Here is a 14,474-nt window from a genome sequence, read left to right as displayed (position 1 = left end):
TAATGTTGTTTCCATTTTCTATCAAATGACAGCATATGTGGAGCATTCACAGCCGCTGCACACAACACCCACCCAGACTTAATATGTGGTTTTGAATAGAACCTAACAATGCTCCTGTCCGGACAGCTTGGGTGTTTGCCAGTCTTTACTGTAAAAGATCAAAAGTTCAACCTGGCCTACCTGGATTCTGACATTTCGCCTTGCACGCTGCCAAGGTCTTGAAATTGTTGGCATTCCCAAAGCAGCCGCCGTAAAAGAAAGGCTTGCACTGCTGACTGTTGCTGTCAAAGAAGTAGCGCTTCAGCAACCCTCGACAGGGACCAGGAGCTTCGTCCAAATGACACGGGTTCTTGTCATCTAGGAAAAGGAGAATGGGAAAACTGTAAGAAACATCTCCATTACAGCGCTTAAATACGCAGACTGTTGCTAAATAAATGAATAGTCAATGTGTGAAATGTCTTTGTTTCTCTATACTCAAAGTGCACATCAGCTACATCTTGTACAATACAATATTTATGACAGACAGAACTGCCAAACTTGCTTCTGCATTCCACACAGTCATCTTCACTTTGTTTGCATTGATCAATGTGACTTTTCAGTTTCTGTTATTTTTGCTCTGAACATAAAGCTCCAATGACTCTGAAATCGACTTTCCTTAAGAAGAAAAAAAATAAAAATAGAATCAAAAACACACGACTTCACTGCCTTGATTGAGTTTTCAGTTCCGCTGTGACAGCAATTGTGCTGGTTGGTAAATTACTTGTATGAAATGCATGAAATGCCTTGCAACAAAGCCATGATAGTTTTTTGCTGATACCTGTATGTCTGATGCAAAGCCTTGAGTGGTGAATGACCCATTTGAAAGAATGCTCAGTTTAATGAAACAGTGAAGAAAATCCAAACAAGGGCAGACAAAGGTAGGGACACAATAAGAAAGATGCAGGGATGGAAGATGTAGCTACTCAAAGCAGTGGTGGAGGAAGTATTCAGATCCTTTACTTAAGTAAAAGTAGTAATACCACACTGTCAAAACTCTCAAGTAAAAGCCTGTTCTATGTTTTGTGTGCAAAAATTAATTTGTTTAAAGCTGTCAGACAAATGTAGTGACGTAAAATGCACAATATTTCCCTCTGAAATGTAGTCGTGTATAAAGCGGCATGAAATGAAAAGACTCAAATAAAGCACAAATATCTCAAACTTGTGATTAAGTATAGTACTTTGCTCAAAGCCTGTGTACAGTATGAGGTCCAGTGAATTAGCTATAGGCCATGATACACTTCATGATCACTGGCTGCTCTAGCCCACTTCCTGTGTCCCTTGCGGTACAGTGACATTTCCACTCCAGACAGGTTTCATATTCACTCTGCAACCTAAAAAGTCAATACTTCCAGCAGGAACTTCCTTATGTTCCCTTGTCTCCAGTGAACCACATCACCTCCTCTGCCATGTCTTCGGTCTCCGCTTTTTCTCTCATATCTCTTCTACCTCTTTCCTCAGCTCTCACTTTCCATGTTTCGCTTCTTACCACTCGTTGCATATATTATCACCCTCGGGTCTTGGAGTATTGGGATCAGGGCATAACAGCTCTACAGTTTGATGTTCATCTTCCATTGTGTAAGGTTGATGTAAGGTAGCTGTAATAGTACATTTTTGGTTCCTGTTTGTCTGCCTTTCCTTGATGGCAAAGCTTATTATTTGGCAATCCAACCTTTATGCTTTTGAAAGGTAAACGGAAAAGTTAGAAATTATTTGTTCTTCAAATCTGTCGTACAAACTACATTAAGATTCTCTTTAATCCGAAATCTGTAAATTTAAATGGTATCACCTTCTGCAGCGTGGAGCACTAGATGGAGAAACACAGCAGAGTTGTTGTGAAGGGTTGTCAGGGACCCTGCTGTTTATCTGAATAAGCTGTCACAAAACCTAAAAGATTTACAAGATAGTGACAGGCTCCTGCTTGATTTGAATCTGAAACACAATCACCATCATGGTGTGAAATGCATCCCTTCCAGCGGACTGGCCCGGGTTCCAACAGACTTTACTGGCATTGTCAACCAAGACGGGTGCAAACTGGCAAGGCGTGACTGGCTGATTTCTAAGCAGCAGCGTAGGTGAAGTTGGTCCAACCATGGCAAGTGTACTGTATGGTCCACCACACAGAGGGATAATGATTTATTTATCAAAAAATATTGCAGTTTTAATTCCAGATAAGATTTAAATGTCTGTAATGTGAAGTCTGACAATGTAGTACAGGTGGGTTCTTTACATGATTAAATAAATGATGCAGTGATGAGGCATTTTACCCTATAAATGTGTTCTCCAGTTTGTAAACCTCTTAAACCTCACTGGCCCACCAGTGAGTGAGTCAGTACAAAGTCAATCTGTGAACCCAGACTTTGATCAACTAAACTTTATTATAGTGGAGATCCCAAAGTTTCCAAAGCAAAAACCCCACCAAACATGCCAAGGCTGTATTTTGGGAAGATGCGTCTAAAATGATGCCCAGTCCATACAGAATACTCAGACTTTGATTGTTTCACTCAGCGTGAACATCATATTACAGAGGCAACTGATACACAATATATAAAGATACGATCATAGTTTAATATCGTGATTTTTACAACCATAAATTTACTAATACATGGATTATCAGGTTCATATTTGTATTTAGTACCTGAATAGGTTTACATGGTTTAATTTTCACAAAACACCATATTTATATTTGCACATTGCTGCAGTACCTCTTTTCACCCTGTGTGTTGAACGCTCTTTTTTAGCTACTGAGTGAGGCATCTCACTTCTGATTGGTCTTTGTTGGTAGTTGCACATGTGCAGTCCCTAGGCAAGGACTACTAGCCAATCAGAAGCAGAGTACGGCGGGCCCTGACAAGCAAGGTAGTGGGATCCAAAACAAAGCCGGCAACTATAGCTAAAAACAGGCAAAACAGCCTGAACCATCTTCACAACCTAGACTGGAGCAAGATGTTTCAGAGTGGTAAGTTATTAATTAGTCTTGTCACTGTGTGCTGCAGCTCAGTGTGTTTCTCCACCAGTGCCTGATTAGCCGCTAGGTTAGCATTATGATGCGTGTTACAAAGTGACGAAGATAGTTTACGGAAGTAAAGGCTGGACTACAAACAAGCTGTTTTCAGGCAGTTCAGAGCAGTGTTTTCTATGGGAGATGGGAACTCCCTCTGGGCTGGACTCTGGGCTTTTTCACTTTGCAAACCTATAACATCCACAAAAAGATATATAACACAATAAAGGAAAAGCCGAAATGCATAATATGACCTTTTTAAGACTATCTGGTTTGGATCTGCCACCAAAAAGGACAGGAGCAGACTACAACGGACAGTCGGGATGGCAGAAAAGATAATCGGTGCCAACCTGCCCTCCATTCAGGACTTCAGGAAACATCACTGCAGATCCATCTCACCCCGGACACAACCTGTTCCAGCTCCTCCCCTCTGGTAGGCGCTACAGAGCACTGTACGCCAAAACCAACAGACTCAGGAATAGTTTCTTCCCACAAGCCATCACTCTGATGACCAGCTGACTCTGATGAACAGTGTCAGGAACAATTTCTGTGCAATAACCCAGAAACTCTGCCTCTAATCAGCCACCTGTTTACTGGCTAACACTTCAAATTTATTCACCATTCTCTATTTCAGAGCTGTTCATACTGTTTATATTGTATATACTGTACACCAAATCCACCTACCTCATGTACATAACACCACACATAATACTTATTTATTCCAGCGTTCTCTGCACTCATCACACTGTGTACATGTATGCTTGTATGTGTACCTGTATACCGCATCCACCTCCGACATGTACTGTACATAATAATAATAACAATAATGGTCATAATAATTTTTCTCCTGCATCCTTTGCACTCTGTTCATTGCACTATTGTCTCAATTTGTCTGTTTTCGTTCATAGTGTGTATAGATGTGTTCTCTCCGTTATCTGTTTACGCATATTTTCAAAAACACATTTTCATGTTTGCTTTCATTCTTTGGCCCCTTTGAGGGTCGTATCCAGAAAGATGAGAAAGATGAGATTTTAGAACTATGAGTCTGTTGAAAACTAACAATGTTTAGACTAGACTTCGTATCACCGCCACCTCCCCCACCTCCACCCATACCCCCTTTCCTCTTCACTTGCTCAATTGATTTCTCACTGCTTTTCTTCCTTCGGTTTTTTGAAAGGCTTTTGTTGTTCTGCCTCTAAAAGTGCTGACACCATCTTGGCCAGGCCTCCCGTGAGGACGACTGATCACTAATGGGATAGAAATTTAATCAAAATGAAAATGCTCAGGTGCAAAAATAACAGCTGCCACTGGATGGAGACAGACCTAATTTAGTCACATAGAAAGACACTGACCTCGGCAGCAATATCAGCCCATCCATATTCCAGAAAGGACTATTATATTTCTGATTACTTTGTTATGATATTATTGATGGCATATTGTGAAGTGCTACATAAACCTGGTGGGACCGATGCACCAATGTAGCAGGTTAAAGGTCAATGTTTGCAGGCTGAACTCTTAATGATAGAAATATAAGGGTGTTTTATTCAAAAAAAAAAAAAGCTTCTTTTATTAAAATTAACAGCCCCAAACCACAAAAATTGTCAGTTTTCTATACATTAAACAATGATAAACAGGAAATCTATCAATTGACTTATCGATTCACCTCTTCAAAGTATGCTTTAATTTTTCCATTCTAGGTTTCCTTAACAATCTACCCAGTTCTGCCTCCTCCAGCAACATCATATTGTTTGTGCTGTTCACATGTCTTTCCCTTTTCCTTTGCTTACTTTCTTTTTAACAATGTCTGTTCTCACAGACTGAGTGAAAGCCCGGAGCTAAAGACAAAAAAAAGTGTGGCAGACACAGAGAAAACACTGTCTCTCTGACCTCTTCAAGCAGAGCTGTAAAAGGGACAGCAGACCAAAGAAAGAGTTTGGGACACAATGGTTATGACTCACTGGGGTTTCAGTGAGACGTCAGGGCTGGAGAGAAAAGGCTAGGCTCAGAGATAAAAAGAAAAAAAGTATCCCAGACAGTAAGCCAGAATGTTCCTCACATTGGTTTGTGACCTTTGCAAGAGCATTCTTGTTAAGCTGTCCGTGGCTGTTTCATCACGTGTAAGAAACATGAGAAAATATGAGGGTATAACTAACTGACGGAATAATTCAAATAACTGTCACCTAGCAGTGTTTGAAGTGTGTACTGTTTGTTGGGAAATAAAATGTTACTGATATATCATATCAGCCCTGCTGCGAAGGATGTTCACCCCTGAGATCTTCTTTCTTGCTTTAGTGTTATGACATTTTCAAATGTCTGTACTGTAGCTGTTAAATTAGATCCTTCTTGGGAAAGTCTAGCATCACCTTCTTGTTAGTGTGACTGAAGAATGTAATGCATGGATTTACTGTATATAAACATTCAACACATGTGACCAGTGCTAAAAACTAAAAAAAATACTTTGGTTAAGGAGCATACAAAATGTATTCATGGTAGTGTTGATCAGTGAACGTTAACAGAGACTGTTAATTTAATTTTAAGTCAATCTACCAATATGTAAGACTTAATAAGCCAGAGAAGATCAGTGTGACATTAATTTTACTGCAGTGGAGCTCGAGGTTACCAAATGTTCTCATTTATGACTTGTTGGCAGCAGTCATTCTCATGTCTGCTTGTCAAATACAGCGTTCTGTGTTCTAAATCCATGATAATGGAATTTATAATGAAAAAGCCTTTGAGAGGTTCCTCACGCTTCTGTGCTTTGGGCCCATAAAGCATGCGCCAGAGATGCTCACAAGTCTTTGAGCTAGAGTCCAAGTCAAGTCTCATGTCTCTCGTGGTTATTACGAATGTTGTATCACCTGCTGTGTTCAATCCAGGCTGCTTATAAAACTGCATAGCCATAAAGGAATACTGTAACCTGTTTTTCATTTACAGAGCACAACCATGTAATGTGAAATGCAATTACTGACGGCTTATTAAATACTGTAAGTCAACACACTCCCCAGACTCTTAAACCCAGTGTAACGTTAACTAAATAAAACATTGCATAATCAACCATAAACCTGTAACCTGTTTTTAATTTACAGAGCACAACCATGCAGCCTAATGTACAATGCGTCTACAATTATTGACAGCTTATAAACTACTGTAAGTCAACAAACCCTGTTGACTCTCAAACCCAGTGTAAAGTTAACTAAATAAAACTGTAATGTGCAATGCAATCAATGACAGCTTAAACTACTGTAAGTAAACACATCCACCTCTCTCAAACCAGTATAACGTTATAACTAAATAAAACTGCAAGGTTACATTATCAACAATAAAGCTGTAACCTCTTTCTAGCCAGCGGTAATAATTAACGTCCTTCTCCAGCCGAGCCAGTTGAATGCATGCGCGCCAAAGACTTCTGCTGGTCGAGCGGGATTTCTTCCTGTTGGCTCCCCACTCACATGAATGGGATTAAATTGTCTCAATTCTGGGATGTTTCCTGTTTTATTTTGAAATTGTTCCTTTCTTGATTGCCCTAATGGTGGCCTAATCCATTTGCCCGTGCCCTTTTTCTCCACCCCAATGTTTATCTGATGCCCCCGGGGGCAGCACGTGATCGTCAAAACCGCTGACTTACTTTTGCCTTATATGTTGTTTTTTTAGTCCAAAAATCAGGGGATTTGTTGCTCCGAGTATCGGCAGGCGCCATCTTGATTATTGCGCAATACCTGGGAGCTGTGCCTGCCTTCTCTCGCCTTTTATCAGAGCAGGGGAAGTGCCACTTTCGAACACCCAGTCTTTTTTGCCATTTGCTGTCTGACACGTAGGAGCTACATAGACATGCCTCCAGTCTCAAGCTACAGGCCTGTAAAGCATGGGTGTGCTTTTGGTGACAGGAATGTTGATGAATATTTACTGTTTTTATCAATATTTCAATGTTATGTTATTTGGAACGTGGTTATATGGACATAAATAGTGTTTAAACGATAACTCCCAATAAAAGTCAACATTTAAACAGTGAATACTGCCAAAATATGGACAGTCGCCTGGTATATTTTGAAAATATTGTATGATAACTGTTGTATTTTAGTTTATTTTCATCAAATTTACAGTTACAATTGCATTCTAGGTGTATTAAAATATATTCAGTTGCATTATAATCTATCTTATTATGGTTTTGATAGTTTATTGAATTAATATATATATATATATATATATTTTACCAGGAGGAGGATGAAAATATCCTAATTTTTCTTTGTTGCATCTCCATTTACTCTGTAATGGTAAAATAAATATGTTAATTTACAACGGATTTATATTCCTTTCAACAGGTTGGTCTTACTATAGTTTGTCCCCAGTTTATACGGTGCATGCTGTACATTCCCTGTGTTTCCTTGTGTTCCACGGTGTCTCTAGGATTTGCTACATGTTGGATTTTCACTCCTTGTGTTTTTGGATTAATTTTTGCCACTTTGGATTTGTTTGGGCTTTTTTCTACGCTGAATCAAAAGGCTCTTCTAGAATTTTAAATTGTTACTGGACAGAATGGAGTGATTCTGGTAATAGATTATTGGTGTCATTTTGGGGTGTTTGCGACATTAAAATGTATTCACCGTTGCATCATAGTTGCATCGAAGTTGCCTTATGCGATGCGGCCACTTGGCCAAAATCGCTTCATAGCCCGGCGCCGTTCCTGGGAACTCTGTCTAACAACTACAATGCATATTTTTTTCTGTGAGCGGCTTTTCTGCTGTATTTCCTTGTGCATTCCCTGTGGAGTTTTCTTGTCAACAAACAAAATTTACATTTACATTTAGAGCACCTTACCAAAACACATTGTATGTATCCTTTAAGTCTAATGACGTTGTTCTTCATAAAACATTTGCATATTTTAAATCCTGCACTGTATACATGTTTACTTGCTGGAAGTCTTCTTCGTCTCGTCTTTTGCAAGCTCACTGTGTTTCTCTGTGTGCCGCTGCCGACTGGCAGGAATGTGTAATACATTGCCTGCATACTCGTGCATGTACTCGTGTTTCCTTTTCATTCAGTCACTTTTTTTGTGTGAACACACTACACTAAAAACTGCTATGGCATTGCAACACAGTTTATTTCTTTCTATCCTAGTTTTGAACCCTGGAGCCGTTACCCCCTTGGTGTGCTTCGTTTAGGTTGGTGTGAATGGCGGACTCGAATTCTGTGTCAACAATGCAAAGTACATCAAAGTACTGTACTATGTAAGTACTTAAAGGGGTTTGTTGTCTTTTTACCTGCCAACTGTATAACCAATACTCAAAAAACATTTCCACCACATGGCTTTTAGACCGTTTGAGTTTTGCCTTTGTGAACCAGCCAGCCAGCCAGTTGGAAAAATTGAACAAATGTACATCACCCTTGCATTAGTTCTATTCAGGAAATGGACCTTTAGGTGTGAAGTCGCCAGAAAGGAAGTAGATTCCATTTAGATAAAAGCAACCACAAGTAGCTGTTATGCTGTGCTGTAACATGGCACTTTTTCTTCAACCAAGAACCAATAAAAATTGTAAAACTGTCCTTCAAATGCCACTGAACAAATTTGAAAAGTTTTATAGCTGTGTTTAATGTAATGCCATTTCCTTTATGATCAATCAGCAGCAAGTTTCTTTCTCACGAGTGAGACTATACACTCAGTCCTGCTTTAAAATACACTGTTCTGACTTGTCACCTTCACATTTCTGTCCAAGCAATTTTATATAATGTCACCATCAGCCGGAAACTTCACACCCCCAGATTTTTCTTTACAGTGCAGATTGGTTTGTGTGGCGAATGGCAAAGGGACATAAAATGGAAGCATCTACTGCATATGGCAACGCCTGCCGTATGCAAATTAATTCAAGATCCTCTTGTCTGACTGCATAATACATCCCATGACATGCAACAAGAAGGTGAAGGTTATTCTTTGCCAGTGGGAGAAAGCACTCTGCCACACCACCGAATAACATGCCATCTAAATACTTTGATTGATGCATTATTGCTATGCATGCAAGGGCATATTTCATGTTGATCAGACAAGCTTAGTATTAAAGATGTATTGTTTTCCGGCTGCAGATGACAGATACCATACTGTCTGCAGCTGTTATGTCAGAGAGAAAGGCGTTCTGCCATTCTCCAGTTACCTTTTGTGGATGTAGTGTTTTTCACACGCATACCTCAGCGGTGTTCCACTCACCTGAAGTGCTTTTGAACCAAACCAGAGCAGAACAACAAGTCTTACTGTGGATAAATTCCCAGTGGTGAAAGGTCCAATTGTTACAGCTTTGATTGCTTTTCAGTAGCAACACTTATTTGATACATTACTAACATCCCACTTAACAAAAGCAGGCATCACCATGCTCTTACCAACAATCGATTAGATAAGATGTAGCAAAGATCAATGAACACGTTCTCTCGCTGTAACTTTTAGTCCATCTTTTAGTCGTATTCACACACAGTGAGCTTTAACCTCATCCTCAAGTGCTATTGCATTGTTTTAAAAGATCACATTTCAATGTGTGTAATCCAGCATTCAGCTTTGTTTGTATCCATTTACCTCAGTCACGCATCACCACAGAAAAACAGCTGCCACATGCCATGCTTCAAGTCAGCTGTGGCATTCAGCTTTGTTCTGCATGAAGGTGACAAGAACTATATGATGCCATGATGATGGTCAAGTAAATATTTCCATTTGACAAGGTTAAAAAATGAAAGTTAAAAAAAGAAACATGGCTGTTTGTTCATCTATCTGCCCTGTTTACACTCTACTGACAATTAGTGCAAAGTATCTGCTGCAGAAAAGGCAGTTGTCTTTGATTACCTCACATAACTCACATCAGCTCTTTATGATGCAATGTAATACATTTTACTAACTTAATTGTAACTGGTCGACGCATCTTCCGATTGCAATCCAATTTACGTGCAGCAGGCTTATCACCCACAATGCTTTAGGGTGGTGTGTTTAATTAAAAATAAACATAAAAGTCCGTGTTATAAATATCTGGATGTTTTCATCTGCATTTTCAGCTCAGCACATACCTAGGAAAACTGCCATACTGAAGATATTCTCCCCACCCAACGGGAATCCAGTGGGGAAAGTATTTTTAGCTACGTTTTTCATTTCACTCTAATTGAACTAAAACACACACACACACACACACACACACACACACACACACACACACACACAGTAAAATCAGGATTTTAATGCACATTCAAGTGTGAAGTTGAAGGCACACCCTTTCCTACATAGAGGCAGCACAAACATACTGACAAACACATACAGTACATGCAAACCCTATAAATGTATAACATATGCAACCATGGATGCATTATGTTAATTATGTGTACTGCATGTTTTTGATAGTCCCTCCTCCCTGTGTAATATTGCTATATTCACTTTTATCTAATCTAACTGCATAATAAAACATTTTATTGCCTGTAATTAAGGCATTCTAAGGGATCACCTTAGATTTAATATTTTCAGAACAGTGCTTTCTGCAGGTGCATTTGCATTTAAAGAATTTTTTGTACTAAGCAACTGATCCTTAGCTAAACCCCTTCTCACAATAGCAAATGTAAATATGTACAACTTTGGAGTCTTCAGAACACGTTGAAGCGTTGTGGTTGCAGAGCAATACTTGGTACTGTATGACTCGACCGATATTGGATTTTTGAATTACTAATGGTGACGCTGTTTCGAAATATACTGTACATAACATCTGCAGTAAGCTAATATCGGCCAACATATCAGCTTGGAGCATTTATCGGTCTAGCTGTACCACTTGTCACCCAAAGAGGACTGGATTAAACAGTGTGTTTGTCTGTTATGAGGAAAATTTCAACTGTCAAATCTGCAAACTTTATTAAGGCACACTCCACACTACAATACAAAGTTTGTACAGTAGTTAGGAGAGGTGAGGCTTAGCAAATAGTTAATTTACAGTGAGAGATTATATTATTTGACTAGGCAGATGGCTGCAAACAGGTAGCGGAGGACTTCTGGGTAGGAACTTTTCTGCCTTTAACCACGAGGTCACCCTTTCTCTCAGGCTCATAAAAGCGTTTGGATGAGATATTATCACTGTCAGTTAAAAATATTTAAAATCCATTTTCAGATCGAGACGTGAATTGGGAAATCAGATACTTTGAAAACTCTGCTATTTGTGATTATCAGTTAATTCAATTTAAATGTATCAACTTTAGTATGTGTAACCTATAAATAATACAATACTGGACGCCTTTCTTAAATGTGTTTTCATTAACCAAATGCCTTCAGGAAAACTGTTCGGGAATTAATGTGCTGGCAATGTTCCATTTCAGCCGCATACCAACAAAATGACTTTGTAATAGGATTTTATGCCCAAGGTGGCAATAAAGTCTAATGAGGAACATCAGTCCTTGAAAACAAAACTGATCATTTGCTAACAACAGCATAACAATGCAGAGCAATAAACCAGCCTTGTCCAGTGTACTGAGATGAAAAAGAATCCTTTTGTATCCTTTTAAAGCAATGATGTTGGGTCTGTGTCCGTGTCACCGTTAACCTCAAGTGGAGATCAAGGTGAATCTTTGGAAACACGTCAAAAGTAAGTAAGTGTCACCCAAAGGGCCAGACTCACCTGAGACGACACACGTTTCCTCACAAGCTTCCAAGGTCTCAAAATTGTTGGCGTTTCCCCCACAGCCTCCATATTCAAACAGCTCACAGCGTCCTGTGTCGATGTTGAAGAAGAACCGGTCCTTAATGGCCTTGCAAGGCCCTGGCTCGTCCTTCAGGGCGCACAACTCACTGAAGATGAAGAGCTCAGGCTGTGCTCCATGTGCTGTAGTGGGAGAGAAAGACAACTTTTATTACTCTGCATCTTGTGGTACTCTGTGAAATGGAATTTTGTATGTGTGTGTGTGAGGGAAGAAATTAGGTCACAGCTTCAAACTCTAACCTCAGGCTTTGAGATAAGGTAAAGTTGTTGCCAGTATAATTTCCAAAATACTTCAGTGTATGGTTTGACAGCTTATTTGTTTTTAGATGCTCTGTTGCAGAGGGAGACTGTGTGAAGCATTTTTTAACGGCAAAGCATGGTGAACTGTGTGACCTGAGTGACCATTCAGACTGAATAATTAATGTGCAAAATTGTCAGGAAAGTCAGGAAAGCCAGTCATACTATTTTTTAATACACCTACAGCTGGGTTTTTTTTTCATACTTGCACTCAGAAAAGGGAACCATCGGGGAGCACCTAAATCCCCCAACAGCATAAAAGCAGATCCGGGCTGGTGGCAGCTGGCAGGAGAAGAATGAGTGAAAGCGACGGAAATTTCACAGAATGCAGCACACAGCAACAGCTTGCACTGCAGCAGATAAAGCGGTATATTACACAAATTGAGAGACTGGATGATCAGAGTATGTTTTAAATCCTTGTGGAGAGCAATGTTTGATCAATGGATGAGTAGTTATGACTTCTGGACAAAGACAGCACTGGCATTATTCATAATTGTCAAGATCAGATACATTGAATTGCTCTGCATATACGCACTTCTTTCCTGTCATTATCATTCTCAAAAGCTGGCTTTGTCAGATCCAGGAAAGAGTTGACTTGAAACCCGTTGAGCTCTACTAACCACTGTTGCGAATGTTAAATCACTATCTGACTGTGCTGCTGGGAAATGGCATTCTCTGCCCTCATCCCTGCTGTTTTTAGGTCAGCTCTCTGCTACGCCCGCCTGTAGCAGTGCAGTTACTTCAAACCCACCGAGAAGAGAGGGATCTCTGTCCAAAGGGAGTCACAGATGGTTTGGGTGACAGTGTTTAAAAATGTATTTCTGCGCTACACGATAATATTCAATAACCTTGATGTTACGTGATCCCCCAATGAATGTTTTTTAAGTTCTAACCCCCAGTTGTCGAAGATTTGATGCTTCGATGGGTGGAGCCTGATTTGACTGTCAATCTCACAAGCGAAGCTTCGCAGTGAAACAATCATGCCATTTTCAACGTCTGATTTTACATAGAACTACCAGTTTTCTCCCAGTAATTTAATATACAGGTTATTACAATATACATTTCATGATTTCAACATTCAATGCTGAAAATAAACATTTAAAACGAATAAAATTTCCAATAAATGTTTTTAAAGTCCGTAAATAAATCCAAAATTGTAACCCTAACCCTGGGCGTGGCGTGTGTGTGGTGGCGGAAGAGGAACACTTGCTGAAGAGACTGAGACCCTCACTGGTGATTTATCACTGTTGATGAACCGCACAAAGAATATTTTATCATTTTTAAATAGCCGGCTACTTGAAATAGGCAGCACGGCATGCACGCAAAACTCACACAAGACCGGTGAATGACAGGCGAGAGAGAGAGAGAGAGAGAGAAAAGGATCAACAATAAGCCTCAGTTTAGCTGGAAATTTACAGCGTAAGTTGAATGAATAGAGACTGCAGCTCTGCGGTTGTAAACCCCGCCCTCCGCTCACAATAGGCGTGCACAAAAACACACATGACTCGACAATCAGTCGACTACAGGCAGGACTTGACGATTCTGATTCGACTATATCAATCCTTAGTCGGGGACAGCCCTACATTACCATTATATTTTTGTGCAGATATTTATGTTCCCCAGAGGAAGAAGCCTACGGACTTTGGCGATCCCCTGACAATTCCTCTAGCGTCGGCTGCTGGTCAAACCTCTCTCGTATCCAGTGAAAACTCTCAACAGCTACTGAATTAATTTACATAGAATTCATGGTTCCAAACAATGAATACTACTGAATATGGTGATTTTTTGGGGTTCTGAGAAAATACATTCCCACGAGCCCCTGCTGTACTTGCATATCTGTATTACAATGTATTTGATTACGGACATATACTGTTATATCTGCAATAAGGTAATATAACACTTTGTGTTTAGTGCTAATTAGCACATGTTAGCATGCCAAAATGCTAAAATAAGATGGTGAACATGGTAAAAATAAATAAAAATTGTCATTGTTAGCATGTTAGAAATCCAGACATTAGCATTTAGATCAGCTTCGCAGAGTTGGTTGCATGGCTGTTTATGGAATTAACTTTTGTTAAACACTAAACTGAAACACAAGTTTGTTTTTTATCATTTAGCTCATAGGTAGCTTAATCATCATCCAATTCTAGTTCTTGTTCTGGCGTGACTGGGAAGCTTGGAAAACAAACATTAAATTCTCTTTCCTGTAAGGTACAAAGTTCTATGAAAGCACGTCCTCTAATGGGAACCACCCTGCCCAGTCCTATCAGCACAGCAGTCAACAAACAGTCCTTCTGCCAAGCGAGGTAATGAGGGCAGCAGCTCACCTCTGCTCCTTGCCCTCCTCCTTCACCCGTCCAATTCTAAATGATAACCAGGGATTGGGGACACCAATAAAATACTTCCAATCTTTTTCCTTCTACCCAACCTGTGGTATT

At 39.8% G+C, this 14,474-nt stretch overlaps 1 protein-coding gene across 1 annotated transcript in view; it reads right to left on the bottom strand.

The window, feature by feature from the left end:
• tfpia (tissue factor pathway inhibitor a) overlaps positions 1 to 14,474 on the bottom strand; it is a 46,862-nt gene that overhangs the window by 7,076 nt on the left and 25,312 nt on the right. Inside the window, exons 2-3 of the mRNA XM_038720077.1 lie at positions 11,659 to 11,862; positions 181 to 357 (exon numbers count right to left, since the gene is read on the bottom strand). Of these exons, the coding sequence (XP_038576005.1) occupies positions 181 to 357; positions 11,659 to 11,862 (381 nt within the window). The remainder of the gene's footprint in view (positions 1 to 180; positions 358 to 11,658; positions 11,863 to 14,474) is intronic.

This window comes from Micropterus salmoides, unplaced genomic scaffold (assembly GCF_014851395.1).
Source record: "Micropterus salmoides isolate LMB-PRFRI ecotype aquatic unplaced genomic scaffold, ASM1485139v1 Ms_hic_scaffold_15, whole genome shotgun sequence".
NCBI classification, from domain to species: domain Eukaryota; kingdom Metazoa; phylum Chordata; class Actinopteri; order Centrarchiformes; family Centrarchidae; genus Micropterus; species Micropterus salmoides.
Note: the sequence above shows the minus strand (reverse complement) of the source record. Positions and strands in the feature narration are given on the sequence as shown.